The 12,605-nt window shown below is 51.0% G+C and overlaps 1 protein-coding gene across 1 annotated transcript in view; it reads left to right on the top strand.

Annotated features, from left to right (window-relative positions):
* The window catches only part of Smyd2 (SET and MYND domain containing 2), a 41,305-nt gene that overhangs the window by 5,514 nt on the left and 23,186 nt on the right, over positions 1–12,605 (top strand). The window contains 1 exon segment of the mRNA NM_206851.1: positions 6,570–6,633. Coding sequence (NP_996733.1) covers positions 6,570–6,633 — 64 coding nt within the window.

The raw sequence follows: 12,605 nt of genomic DNA, 5'->3' as shown, positions 1-12,605 counted from the left end.
TTGGATACTAAACACACACACAGACACACACACACACACACAGAGGGAGAGAGAGACAGACAGACACACACATGCACACACGCACACACAGAGAGACAGACACACATACACAGAGACAGACACACATACACAGAGAGACAGACAGACACACAAGATACACATGGATTTAAAGAACCTTTTCTTTTCAGAGACTTCACAGAGATGGCTGCTGGTCCCTATTCCTCTAGTCCCTCTGTGGTGGCATTGCCATAAGACTTACTCCCCGTGAGCCTGAACAATCTTAGATGTCACTTCCACACATCTACAGTGATAGCATCAAATGTCCTTCAAGCCTCAAAGGTCAGGGACTTTAGTTACTAGCCCCGTGTTCTCAGAGAGTATAACCTATGACTCCTTTTTTACCCTATGTAAACATATTTGTATTTCTGAAGCACTTGACTATAGATGCCTACCTATTAAAGACAGAAGAAGCCAAGATCCCTAATATTCCAGGAGAATACTTGTATACAACACAGCCTTCATCTCAAAGGGTATAAGAGACAGTGTAGCTGTCCTTTTTTGAGAGAGAGAGAGAGAGAGAGAGAGAGAGAGAGAGAGAGAGAGAGAAGAAGAAGAAGAGGAGGAGGAGGAGGAGGAGAAGGAGAGTAGTGGAGAAGAGAGGAGTGGAGTGTGTGTCAGAGGACAGTTTGCAGGTGTGGGTCTTCTGGCCTGATGATGTAAGGCCCCTATCCCTTCCCAGCAGTAAACCTACAGTTTTCTAGGCCTTCCAGAAGAAACCCTATTTATGGAGACAGGGCACGTGCTGAGCCCCCAAAGCCACTGTTTCACCTTGTCAGATCAATGCTTCCATTCCAGGCTTCCCAGAGCTCCGCCATTTATCCTACTTCTAAAATGAACAGAGAGGGGAATTGTGTCTTAGAACCTTCTAGGATATAACACGCTGTGTTTGCTAAGACAGCTCGCTACTCACTCTCCCCTTAAGGACCCACACTTAGGGACGTCCTGCCTTGGCAGACTTCTTTGAGCGGCTCACACTCAACCCTCAGGCATGGCTCACTCTCCCCTGAACGCCTATCTCCTATCTCTCATGCTTAAACCTATATTTAATATATCTTTAACAAAATCTCCATTTCTGCATCACGAACGGGAAGATCTTCAGATTCTTTTCAGCATCCAAGCAGTGAGTCCTGACTTGGTCTGAGTCAAGTTTCTTGAAAGTCTAAGGGATTCTTCAGGCTGCCGAGGGTACAGCGTGCTTTCATTCCAACAGTTTGGGAAACTTACAGTATTAGTTGCTGCCTTATGCCCTAAATATTCCCTGCCTCCCCCAGAGGATACACTTTTAACAAGCTTCAGAACAAAGCCGGAGCTGAGGGGAAGGTTCAGCGGGCTCTGGGAAGAAGCCCCTGCTGCGTGTGGGCCCTGATCCCCGGGCCTCACGTATTAAAGTGATGAGGGAGACATCTTTCACCATCACACAAAGCCCTGCAGCCCGAGTGCTATCCTGGTCCCCTGACCACGGTGATAATAGGACCGTGCCACAGATGCGTCCATCTTTGTTCCTCACCAACAGGACCATAGGCCTGGCTGGTGTGAGCACCCTAGCCAGGACAGGGCTAACTTTGGACTGATTGTCTAATCTCAGCCTCTGGTGAAGTCGCACCTCACTGCTGGGCTTTTGCCTTTTCTCCTTTTCATTTGGCCGGGCAGCCTCTGTTAGACAGAGCAGACTTGTCACCGTTAGCTAAAAGTAATTGTTATTGCAAGCCCCCTGTAAGCGTCCGACCGTCCGTCCCTTTCATGGTCAAACCGGGTAAGCATTCCTTTCACCAACAGAAAGCAGAGAGTGGACAGGATCAGATCTTTTCATGTGGACCAACAGTACCTGTGGCAGTGGCTAACTAGCAGGCTCATTAATTACCTGCCTAACTTGTTGATCCCGATCGCTTGTGACTCTTAGAAGCAAGAAAAAGCCAGTGTGTTTCTTCCCATAGAGAAAACCGACAAGAGAGTCTGCCTCCCATGCTTGGTTCCCTCGCCACTCATAATCAAATACTTGCATTCTTCTATAACGTTCCATTGTCCCTCTTTGTGGACAGTCATTTTTAAGTTCAAAGAGCCTTTCTAGTCATCGAAAGTTACCTATTTGCCCATAAAACAAAGGCTTCAGAAACACCAGCTCTGTAGTTATACGTCCGAGTGGATGTACTGAAGATATTTTTGCAGTGGATATTTCTGTAAAAGAAATTATACAAGCACAAAATGGGCTAATTAAAGGGCCAACATAAGGCTCAGCACTTGTTGAGTATTTACTGTCGTTCTAAGCAGGGCATTAAAAACTTGGCACATTTAATTTTCCTGTCGAGCCTTTGGGGTCCCAGGTGTGTGTTCGTGCTGCGCAGTGGCGGGAACAAAGTTCAGAAAGTATTAACTTTTTCTGCAGCTCCCACCCCACAGCTTGCCAAACCCCAAAGAAGACAGACGTCGCAGCTGTGTGGAGGGAAGGGTGGCTTGGATTCACCCTGCCTGGGACTGGGGCATCAGAGCTGGGAAAGAAGGCTCGGGTTCTCTTCTGGAAGCCACACCGGCTGCTGGAGTTCTTTCTGTTGTACTGTTTCAGCAGATCCTGAAACCGTGGGCCATTCACTCCTGCTGTGTGAATGCAGTCCTGACTTGTAGAAGCACAGTAGAATCTTCTGGAGAACTCGGGGATGTGTCTCAGTTGAAGAATTAGCCTTGGAATGCATTAATCTGCTGGCCTAGTCTCCAGCACAGGATGAACTGGGGCTGAACTTGTAACCCCAGCAGTTGAGAGGTAGAGACAGAAGACCAGGCCATCCTCAGTTAGGTCGCAAGTTGGAGGCCAGCCTGGGCTACATGAGATCCTGACTTTACAGAGGAGATGGGGGTAGCTCAACAGGCAGAGACACCTGCTGCCAAATCTAACAACCGTAGTTTGGTCTTTGGGATCCTCAGAGTGGAGGAGGGACCCAGCTCCTCCTCTGAGTTGTCCTTTAGCACCACATGTGCATTGTGGTCTGCGTCCCCCTCCCCTAAAAAAGTGCATTTATAAAATCTCGACCCCTGCACAGGCACTCATTGGCACTTGCCCTGCAGCCAGGGCCAGGCGTGAGGGCCATGAGAGGTGATTAGTGGGCTGCTCATATAACCCGCCTCCTTTATTGATGGGTTTTAAGGAAACTCTGGCTTTTTGTTTATCGTTTGGCACAGCCTCCCCTGCACGCCTGGAAGTTTATTCAGGTTATATCTTAGTCACTGTTCTATTTCTGTGAGGAAACACCATGACCACGGCAGCTCTTACAAAGGAAAGCATTTCATTGGGCTGGCTTACAGTTTCAGAAGGTCAGTCCATTGTCATCATTGTAGCAAGCATGGCAGCAGGCAGGCAGATGCTAGAGAGGTAGCTGAGAGTCCTACAACCTGATCCATTGGCATTGGGATGAGACAGGGAGCCACTAGGCCTGGCTTGAGCCTCTGAAGCCCCAAAGCCCAATGACACACTTCCTCCAATAAAGCCACACCCACTCCAACAAGACTACACCCACCAGAACAAGGCCACACCCACCAGAACAAGGCCACACCTTCTAATAGTGCCTCCCCCGCACCATGGGCCTATGGCGGCCATTTTTTTCTTTCATCCACCACAGGTTACTTACTTGACAAGTTTTAGGTCAGGCTTCTTTCGTGTTTGCCTGATCCCTTGGAAAAGAGAGCCCCTCAAAAACTCCCGCCAGTTATCCTCAAGGACTTACTGCCTCCTCGCCTCTAGTCTGTCTTTCCCAAGCACATGTACCTGCCGCCATGGCGCAAGTTCTAGCTCGGTCAGTTTTGGGTTGAGGCTCAGCCATGAGACCCTTTTCTTCTTCCATGTGTGTCAAAGTTAGTTTTTGTTAACCAGACACACACCTAAGCAAAAGGGACCTTGGCATAGGAGCTGCCCCACCCCCATCAGGCTGTACTGTAGGGAAGTCTGTCGGATGTTGCTTTTGTCGATGGAAAGGACCAGCCCACTGGGCAGTGCCTTCCCCGGGCAGCTGGTCCGGGGCTGTATTAGAAGGGTAGCTGAGTGGGCATGGAGAAAGGGAGCCGGTAGGCAGTGTCCCTCCATGGTCTCTGCTTCAGCTCCCTTGCCTTGAGTTTCAGACCCGGCTTCCCTTCATGGTAGACGGTAAACCAACTAAACCCATTTCTCTCACAAGTTGTTTTTGGTCAGTGTTTTATCACAGAGACCAAAACAAAAAAAAATTACGTAGGACAAGGGTGTGTACATGACAGTGGTGTGTGTGTGTGTGCGCATGTGCAGTTACCTATGTATGCATTTGCACATAGAAGCCAGAAGTTGGATTTCTCCTATCACACTCCCTCTCTCTCCTTCTTTTTTCCTTTCGAAACAGATCTCTTGCCATGTTGGCTGGATGGCAAGTGATCTCCCAGAATCCACCTGTCTTACTCCCAACCCCCTGTGAGAGCTGGGTTACAGCTGTGCCCCACCAACCTGGTTTTTATGTGGGTTCTGGGGACCTGAACTCGGGTTGTCATGTTTGCATAGCCGGCACTCCGTAACACCCTACTGCAGACTTTTGAAGGGTTTGTGTCTGTCTCCATGCGTGGGATCGCAGAGCATCCGTTGGCTGTGTACGCCCCGCCCTTTCCATCCCTGACCGTTCAGGTCGCTGTTGAGTTTCTTCCTGACTAGCAGCCTTCCCCGTAGCCTTCTCACTTCCTGCTGTGGAGGCAGCTAGCTCGCTAGGCTCAGTTGCTACCTCCAGAGCAGGAAGTGGAGGTGTGCGTGCTCACAATACATTGCTGGAGAACATGCTCTCAGAGCCCTTTTGTTTTGGGCCCCGAGGAGCAGGCCAGTGTCCCCCACTGAACAGATAGGGACAGGGTAGCTGAGTAGGACAGGAGATTATTGAGAAAAGTAATTAATTTTCGTCAAGCTGTCAAGGAGGAAGGTCTCAGATCTTTTTTCCTACAAGACCAAAACAAACCATAAAGGTGGCTTCTGAAGGCTTGCTCAGGGGGTAGGGGACCTTCTCTCTGCTACGACCGGCTCCTGGGAGGAATTGTGAGCGCTCCTTCCATGGTCTTACTGCCTCTGCTGTGCTCTTTGGCGTGGCTCCCAGGTCACACCGCTTGCCAGGCGCTGACATGTCACTTCACAGTTGTGTCTGAGCGCCCTCTGACCTTTTCCTGCCTTGGTGTAAAGGGCGAGCAGCCAACTTCCAAGCCTGTTGCTCTCCTCTGTCAGAGGGGCCCTCCGGTGAACCAGGCCTGAGAATCACTCCACCGAATTAGTGGGTTCCTTCCTGAACCGCTGAGGCTTGTGAGCTTGGTGTATTTGTGTGTTTTCTTCCCCTGTGTGTTCCCGTTGGTCCCTGGAGTCAGGCTCTTCCTTGCACGCTGTAGTAGCTCAGTTCTCAGGGTGGCCTCCCTGGATCACTCTCCATCAGGGAGGGGCACGGTGACTGCCATGAGCTGGTGAGAAGCAGGGGGATGTTGAAGCATTAATGAGACAATTTCCATAAGGAGGTGTCAGCCCCCTGCTGGTGCCAGCCCATTGGGGCTGCAAAGGTAGTTAGAGGAGAAATGACAGGCAGACAGGACTCCCACACACACAACAGGGATGACAATGACACTGCAGCAGGGATGACAGCCACTGCAGCATTGACTCCCCCACCCCCTTCCAGCAGCAGGAATGCCCTTGGCGTCAGCCTCTCCCTGGTGACAGTTTGACAACTGTTTTTGTTTGTTTTAACCAACTTTGTTCTGACTTATTTGATGTCATTCCTCACTTTACAAAATTAAGATTTAGAATAAAAGCATTTATATTTTATTTGTGCGTATATGTGCATGTGTGAGTTTGTGTGTCACGTGTCTGTAGGTGCCCAGGGAGGCCAGAAGAGCACCAGGTTCTTGGAATTAGAGTTCCAAGCAGTTGTGAGCTGCCCAGTATGGGTCTGAGAAAACCAAACCTGGGTTCTCTGCAAGAGCAGTCAATATTTGAACCATTTCTTCAGTCCCAAAGATTCTTATAGCATGTGGTTCGATTCAGCAGCTTCACCATTTTTGAAAGCCCTCTGGCCATATATGCACGCAGGCGCGCGCTCACACACACACACACACACACACACACACACACACACACACACACACACGCCCTACATCCGCATCCCGACATTCCCTCATGGGTTGTAACAGCGTGTTCCTTGGTCCCTGTGGCTTCTTATTAATCAGAAAACAAGACACAAGAGAATCTGACTTCCCAGACTGCAGGTGATGCTGGGGGGCAGAGCCCAGGTTGTGGTCACTGAGCCAGTGCATACGCCTGGTCTCTTTGACTGTCTTGGTAAGTGTTAGAGTGTGTTCTCTTTGATGGATTCTTCCTGAAAGGCCAAACCTGGTCCTTCTTAGGAAAAGTGCACTTGGGGAGTCAGGTAAGGGAACCCTGGCTGTGACCAGGTGGTGTCTGTTACTGCCTAACCCAGTGAGCTGCTTTGAGTCTCTGCCTCTCACCACTCAGACGCCCTGTCTTTTCTGTGTTTAAGGAAAGAAGGATTGTCGAAATGTGGACGATGCAAGCAAGCCTTCTACTGCGATGTGGAGTGTCAGGTAGGTGCGGGGCCAGCCCTCGTCTGGAGGCTGGGACTGAGGTCTTTGTCGTTGGCTTCTTGTTCCACAGATTTCCACTGCATTCAGAGCAGGTAAGCATGAACCTCCCAGAAGTGAGCGGTGCCGGGGACAGATGGTCTCAGCTTCAGCTGCACGCAGCGCTGGGTGTGGCTGGGGACCAGGCCAAGGGTCACAGTTTGCATCAAGGACACCACCAGCCCAGTTTGGGTGATGGCAGAGAGGTGGGAAGCAGCGATTCCCCAACAGCCGGGCGCACCCCACTGGGCTGTTAGAACCCAGCCTAACTAAGGGGTTGCAGCTATGAACGTGAGCAAAGCCTGTGCCTTGTAAGGCCTGAGTGGGGGACTCCGGAACTAAGGGGTGATGGCTGAGCCTTGCTCGGGTTGGATCCTACAGGGAGTAGCCACAGAGAGAAATGAGGTCATTGTGAGACCTCTGAGTGACTAAGAAGGTGTCCCCAAATGTTTACAGCAAACATCCAGTGCACAGAAAGGTCCTTCATAGAAAAGTATTGCAGGGTCAGTGCGAGGGACGTGGTCTCACTTCACAACTTTCTAGTCACTGAATCGCAGGATTTACGAGGAAGTGCATCTTTTTAAAAAAAAAATCTCTGTTCGTGTGTGGTACATATGCATGTGTGTATTTGCTCTCATGTGTACGTGTACATGTGTATATATACAGGCATGTAGGTGCACACATGGATGCATGTATGTAGAGGCCAAAGGTGTCTTTCTTGATTGTGCTCAGTTTTACTTATTGAACTCGTGGATCCAGCTGGTCCAGCCTGCCTGTCTGTCTCTGCCTCCCCAGTGCTGAGATCACAGATGGGCAGCCACACCGACCCAGCTTCCACACACACGGGGTTTGGGGATCTGAACTCTGATCCTCACACTTGGAAGGCGAGAGCTTTCTCCACCAAACCATCCCCCCAGCCTCACAGCCTTCTTTCCTTCCTCCCTTCAGAACTCTCTTACCCCACCTTACCAGATGCTGATGCTATTGGGGGGTGTGGCGGGGAACTGTGGCAGGATCTGCACCTCCCCGTCCAGAAGCACCTCTGCCACTCCACTTCTGGTGACTGTTCACTTCCTCGGGTCACCACCTCAGGCTTTCAGACCCAGAACACTTAGCAGTGGAAGGAGTCACTGCCGAGCTCTGTGTCCTGGCTGATAATAGAGTACCAGGGACAACAGCCTTTGCCAGGGTAGAACCAACGTGCTTGCACAAGAAGTGACACTCCCGTGGTACAGGGGGCCACACACTTGGTCTCCTTCGGCAGGCTTCCTGAGGTGGCCAGTGTGAGTGAGGTGGACATGGATGTGAGCTATGGTCCAGTTTTCAGGGTCTCTGGATGCTCTGTCCTGTCATGGGCAGGTGCTCTGTGCTCAGCTCACTGTGAGACATCCAAGCGACTGTCTCTATATGTGAGTCAGACACATCTGGAAAAGGCAGCCCATTTCCTCCTCACTGTGTGAGAAGCAAGAGAAGGCAGAGGGGTACAGTGCAGACGAAAGAGCAGGAAATCAGACGTGGCCAAGGGCCAGCGCAAGCTCCTTCTTACAGGTCACAGGGCATCTGTGGGCGACACTTTCCTCAAGTTCACGTGAGGGCAGCCATGCCCGTAGTGCAGAGCGGGAAAGGGAGGCCTTGGTAACCGTGGACGCGCTGAGCAGCCACGAGGATTCTTGTAAATAACCTAAGACTGCACGACAGAGCAGATTTTCTGTGACTCTGACTGGAGAGTAGCTTAGTCATGTGTAAAGGATAAGGAGGCTTGCCCTTTTCTAGCCTAGGGTGATGGCTGGTAGGGAGCATGACAGGGCTCTGGTGGAGCACTGTGGCTGAGTGGTGCTGAGTATAACACCAGTCACCCTTCTGCGTGAGCAGAGTTCAACAGAGAGCATCACAGTGTGTGGCTGCTGTGATCCCCACCCCCTGGGCACACTGACTAAACACATTACCACAGAGCTCAGGAGGCAGCGATATTCCAGTGAGCCACCCTGACCCAAGTTGGGATTCTGAGGTGTCGGTCCGTGTGGTTCTTTGGGTCCTGGTTTGGTCCTGGTTTGCAGACTGTGAAAGCTCCCTTGGGGCAGGCTCATTAGTTAGGATCTGTCCCAGGATGCTTACTCTCCGTCAAGTATGCTGAGAGACTGTACAGTCAGCCCCTGCAGGACAGCTGGAGGGGGCTCCTGAGGTGTCAGTGAGGAGCACTTTGGGGGAAGAGCCCAGATTGGACTGTTTGGAGGCCTTAGGCTACGGCAGCCCTAGTGGAGCCTCCTGGTCCCTCGGTCTGAGGACAGGTGCCTGGGACACCCTCTGCAGCTGTGAGTTTCTGTCTGTTACCAAGTACCACATGACCAAGTGGGTGGCACCTGTGGCACTAGCTTCTGGAGACTCTTACTTCTCAAGGTGGCAGACTGACTTTTAACCTGAAATTTATTCCTTTCTTCCTACATGCCTGCCTTCCTCTTTGTCCCTCCGTCCCTCTGTCCCTCCCTTCCTCCCTCCCTCCCTCCCTCCCTCCCTTTCTTCCTTCCTTGTCTATCTCCTGAACAAAGATGCTAATGGCCACAGTGAGTTTCACCCTTGGTAAAGAAGGACTAAATGAGTATGGAGCAGTGTATTGGAACAGAATGGCCATGAGGGCTTAGGAGAAATAAATGTGTAGAGATGCAGGGTAATGCCATGGCTGGAGTTCACTGTCTGACCAGTGCTCACTGGACCCGTCGCTGTCGGGTAGGCCCGAATGGGTCCAGACACCGGGCCAGTGCTACTGAAGCCCACTGTGGTCTCCAAGCCAATCCCGAGGCCCAGCTGCACCCTCGGCACCTCTCCTCTCTTCACTCATTGACAGCGTGTGCGCACAGTGCACAGTGAGACAGTTTCCCCACCCGCAGTGTGTGTGTAACCAGGAAGACAGTTCCCCCAGCCACAGTGTGTGCCCAGTGAAATAGTTCCTCCACTCAGTGTGTGTGGCCAGTGCACAGGGAAACAGTTCCTCCACTCAGTGTGTGTGGCCAGGGAGACAGTTCCCCCACCCGCAGTGTGTGTGTAACCAGGAAGACAGTTCCCCCAGCCACAGTGTGTGCCCAGTGAAACAGTTCCTCCACTCAGTGTGTGTGGCCAGTGCACAGGGAAACAGTTCCTCCACTCAGTGTGTGTGGCCAGGGAGACAGTTCCCCCACCCGCAGTGTGTGTGTAACCAGGAAGACAGTTCCCCCAGCCACAGTGTGTGCACAGGGAAACAGTTCCTCCACTCAGTGTGTGTGGCCAGGGAGACAGTTCCCCCACCCGCAGTGTGTGTGTAACCAGGAAGACAGTTCCCCCAGCCACAGTGTGTGCACAGGGAAACAGTTCCTCCACTCAGTGTGTGTGTAACCAGGGAGACAGTTCCCCCACCCGCAGTGTGGGTGCCCACGGAGATGGTACTTCCACATCATGCCCAGAAGCATCCTTGTGCCTGCACTGGAATCAGATTCCTGTGCTTATTATATTGGTACAAAGTGAACTTGCAGTTTGAAAAGAAACCCACCACATCTTACTTTCCATGGACTGATGTTTTAAGTTTATCATATCAGCAATATATTCATTACTGAGAATTCAGAGGCGTAGTCTAGAGATACAGATAGGTAGATAGATACATGGATGGATGATGATGATGATAGACAGACAGACAGACATTTAGATAGACATTTATAGACAAATGGACAGACAGATAGACAGACACCTTATCCCTCAAGGAGTAGACGTGTGGCATATACTTGGGTGCAAGTGTTTCTGAATCTTTTCTGAGCACGTATATTATTTCTCAGGAAAGTGAGCTTGTATCTGAAGAATGTTGTGTAAGAATTGCAGCCAGCTGTCACCTTTGAGGGGATACAAAGGTAGCGTTAGGGGGAAAACTTAGGAAAGCTGAAAACTACTTTTAAAAGAGTACACAGTTGCCTTTTTAGATTTTTGCACACTGTTAATTATTTCTTTACAATTTCTCCCACACTGGACTATGGCAGATGGCCTCTGGTAGAGGAGTGTGCCCCCAGGGCATACAGAGTTGAGTTCATGGGGTGTAGCTCAGTTGTTAGGGTACCTCATGCTTGAGGGGGTCGGTCCCCAGCACCATGAAAGCCAGGCTTGTCATTCACCTGTCATCTTAGCTCTTGGGAGGGAAAGCAGGAGTTTAAGGCCAGCCCTGGCTTTCTAGGGAGTTCTAGTCCAACCTGGGTTACATGATACCCTATTTCCTAAAACAAACAAAAAGCCAAGAAAAACAATTGTTCAAAATATCCGATATTTCTACCAGATTCTGTCCCCTCCCTCTATTTTTTTTTTCAAAAAATTTTACTTCGTTGTTCATGGAGACGAGAAGTGAGCATCAGATCCTCTGGAACTGAGGTCTCAGACAGTTATGGGCCACCCTGTGGGTGCTAGAAATCGAACTCATCCTCTGGAAGAGCAGTCAGTGACTCAACTGCAGGGCCATCTCTTCAGGCCTTAGTCTTTTTAAATAAAAACGAGCAGTGTCGTTGGAAGACGTGTCTGCCACTCTTCCCATAATCCACGTCTCTCACCTCACCCTTCAGAAGGAGTCCCAGATGGACCAAAGCCGCCGTGGTGGCAAATCTAGACCGATGCTGCTTGCTTGAGTTCTGCACTTCCTGTTCTGACACAGTCAGAAACTGCTCGAGGTCAGACAGTCGTCTCCTCTCCCTTCTTCTGGTGTCAGCAGCAAGGCTGGCTTAATCACTAACACTAATTAAGAGTGGACACGGGCCAGGCACTGCTGTACATGCCTCTTGTGGGCTGGCTGCTGGCATTCTCCCTGCAAGACCCAGTCTGTGAGTGAGTTCCACTGTCCAGGTTGAAGGCGTCAGTCTATGAGTGAATCCCACTGTCCAGGTTGAAGGCGTCCATCCATGCAGCACAGGCTCAGGCCTTGGTCTGATTATCACTGTTAGAAGGTTTGAAGTCACAGACTCGGAGTCCCAGACTTGCTAAGTAACGGGAGGATGGTGTTATTTACAGCCTAGAAGACAGGTGCAGAGGGATTAAGAGGCCGCACAGACTGTCATGGCTGCTGCTGAGCCGAGTCTAAATGGGGGTCTCTCAGAGTCCCAGGCTGGTGGCCGTTCTGCTTCAGGGCCTCAGCGTTCGCCGCAGGGCTCCGCTCAGTGAGCTTCCTTTTCCTTGGATGATAGACCCATCATGGAAGTCAGTGCGATGCACTATGTGCACGAGTATTAATTTTAAATTAATTATATGAATAAGTATGTTGTATTGATACAATTGATTAATTTTGATAAGTGCTGATGCCTGGGACACACCAAGCCCCTCTCAATCAAAGAAACCAGTCGCACGCTTCTCTGCATCCCTAACTGTCCTGGAACTCACTCCGTAGACCAGGCTGGCCTCAGACTCAGGGATCACCTTCCTGTGCCTCCCGAGTGCTGGCGTTAATGGCATATTAGACCATGAGAACCTGTCGGTCTTAATGCAGGCTTTCTGCTGACTTCCTGGAGCCCCAGTGGCACTTCCTCTGTGATGTACCTGCTGCTGCCACCTGTCCTCAGCTGTCACAGGTGCCCTGTGGCCACCCTGGCTGCAGAGGAGTCTGCTGGACTTTGTAGTCCCTCCTCCCTGTGCTCCCTGGTGCAGACTCCAGCTAAAAACAGCCTCCGTGCTCCGAGGGCCGTGCCTTCCGTCTTCTCCCCGTCCCTGCTCTCCTCATAGCGGGCGTGGCGTTATTTAACTCCATGAGCATCTTGGCACAGAACCTGAGCCACAGGGATGTGTCAGGTGCTGCAGTAAATCACGGGGACTGATTTTGTCTTCCCCACGGGGTTCAGTGGAGGGAAGGCCAGGGAGCAGGGAGACAGTCACTCAGCAGCGCCATCTGCTGAGTGTCCTGTGAATGTCACCAGCAGCCCAGACTGAATAAAGCAGGGGAGATG

This window comes from Rattus norvegicus, chromosome 13, assembly GCF_036323735.1.
Source record: "Rattus norvegicus strain BN/NHsdMcwi chromosome 13, GRCr8, whole genome shotgun sequence".
Lineage (NCBI taxonomy): Eukaryota > Metazoa > Chordata > Mammalia > Rodentia > Muridae > Rattus > Rattus norvegicus.
Note: the sequence above shows the minus strand (reverse complement) of the source record. Positions and strands in the feature narration are given on the sequence as shown.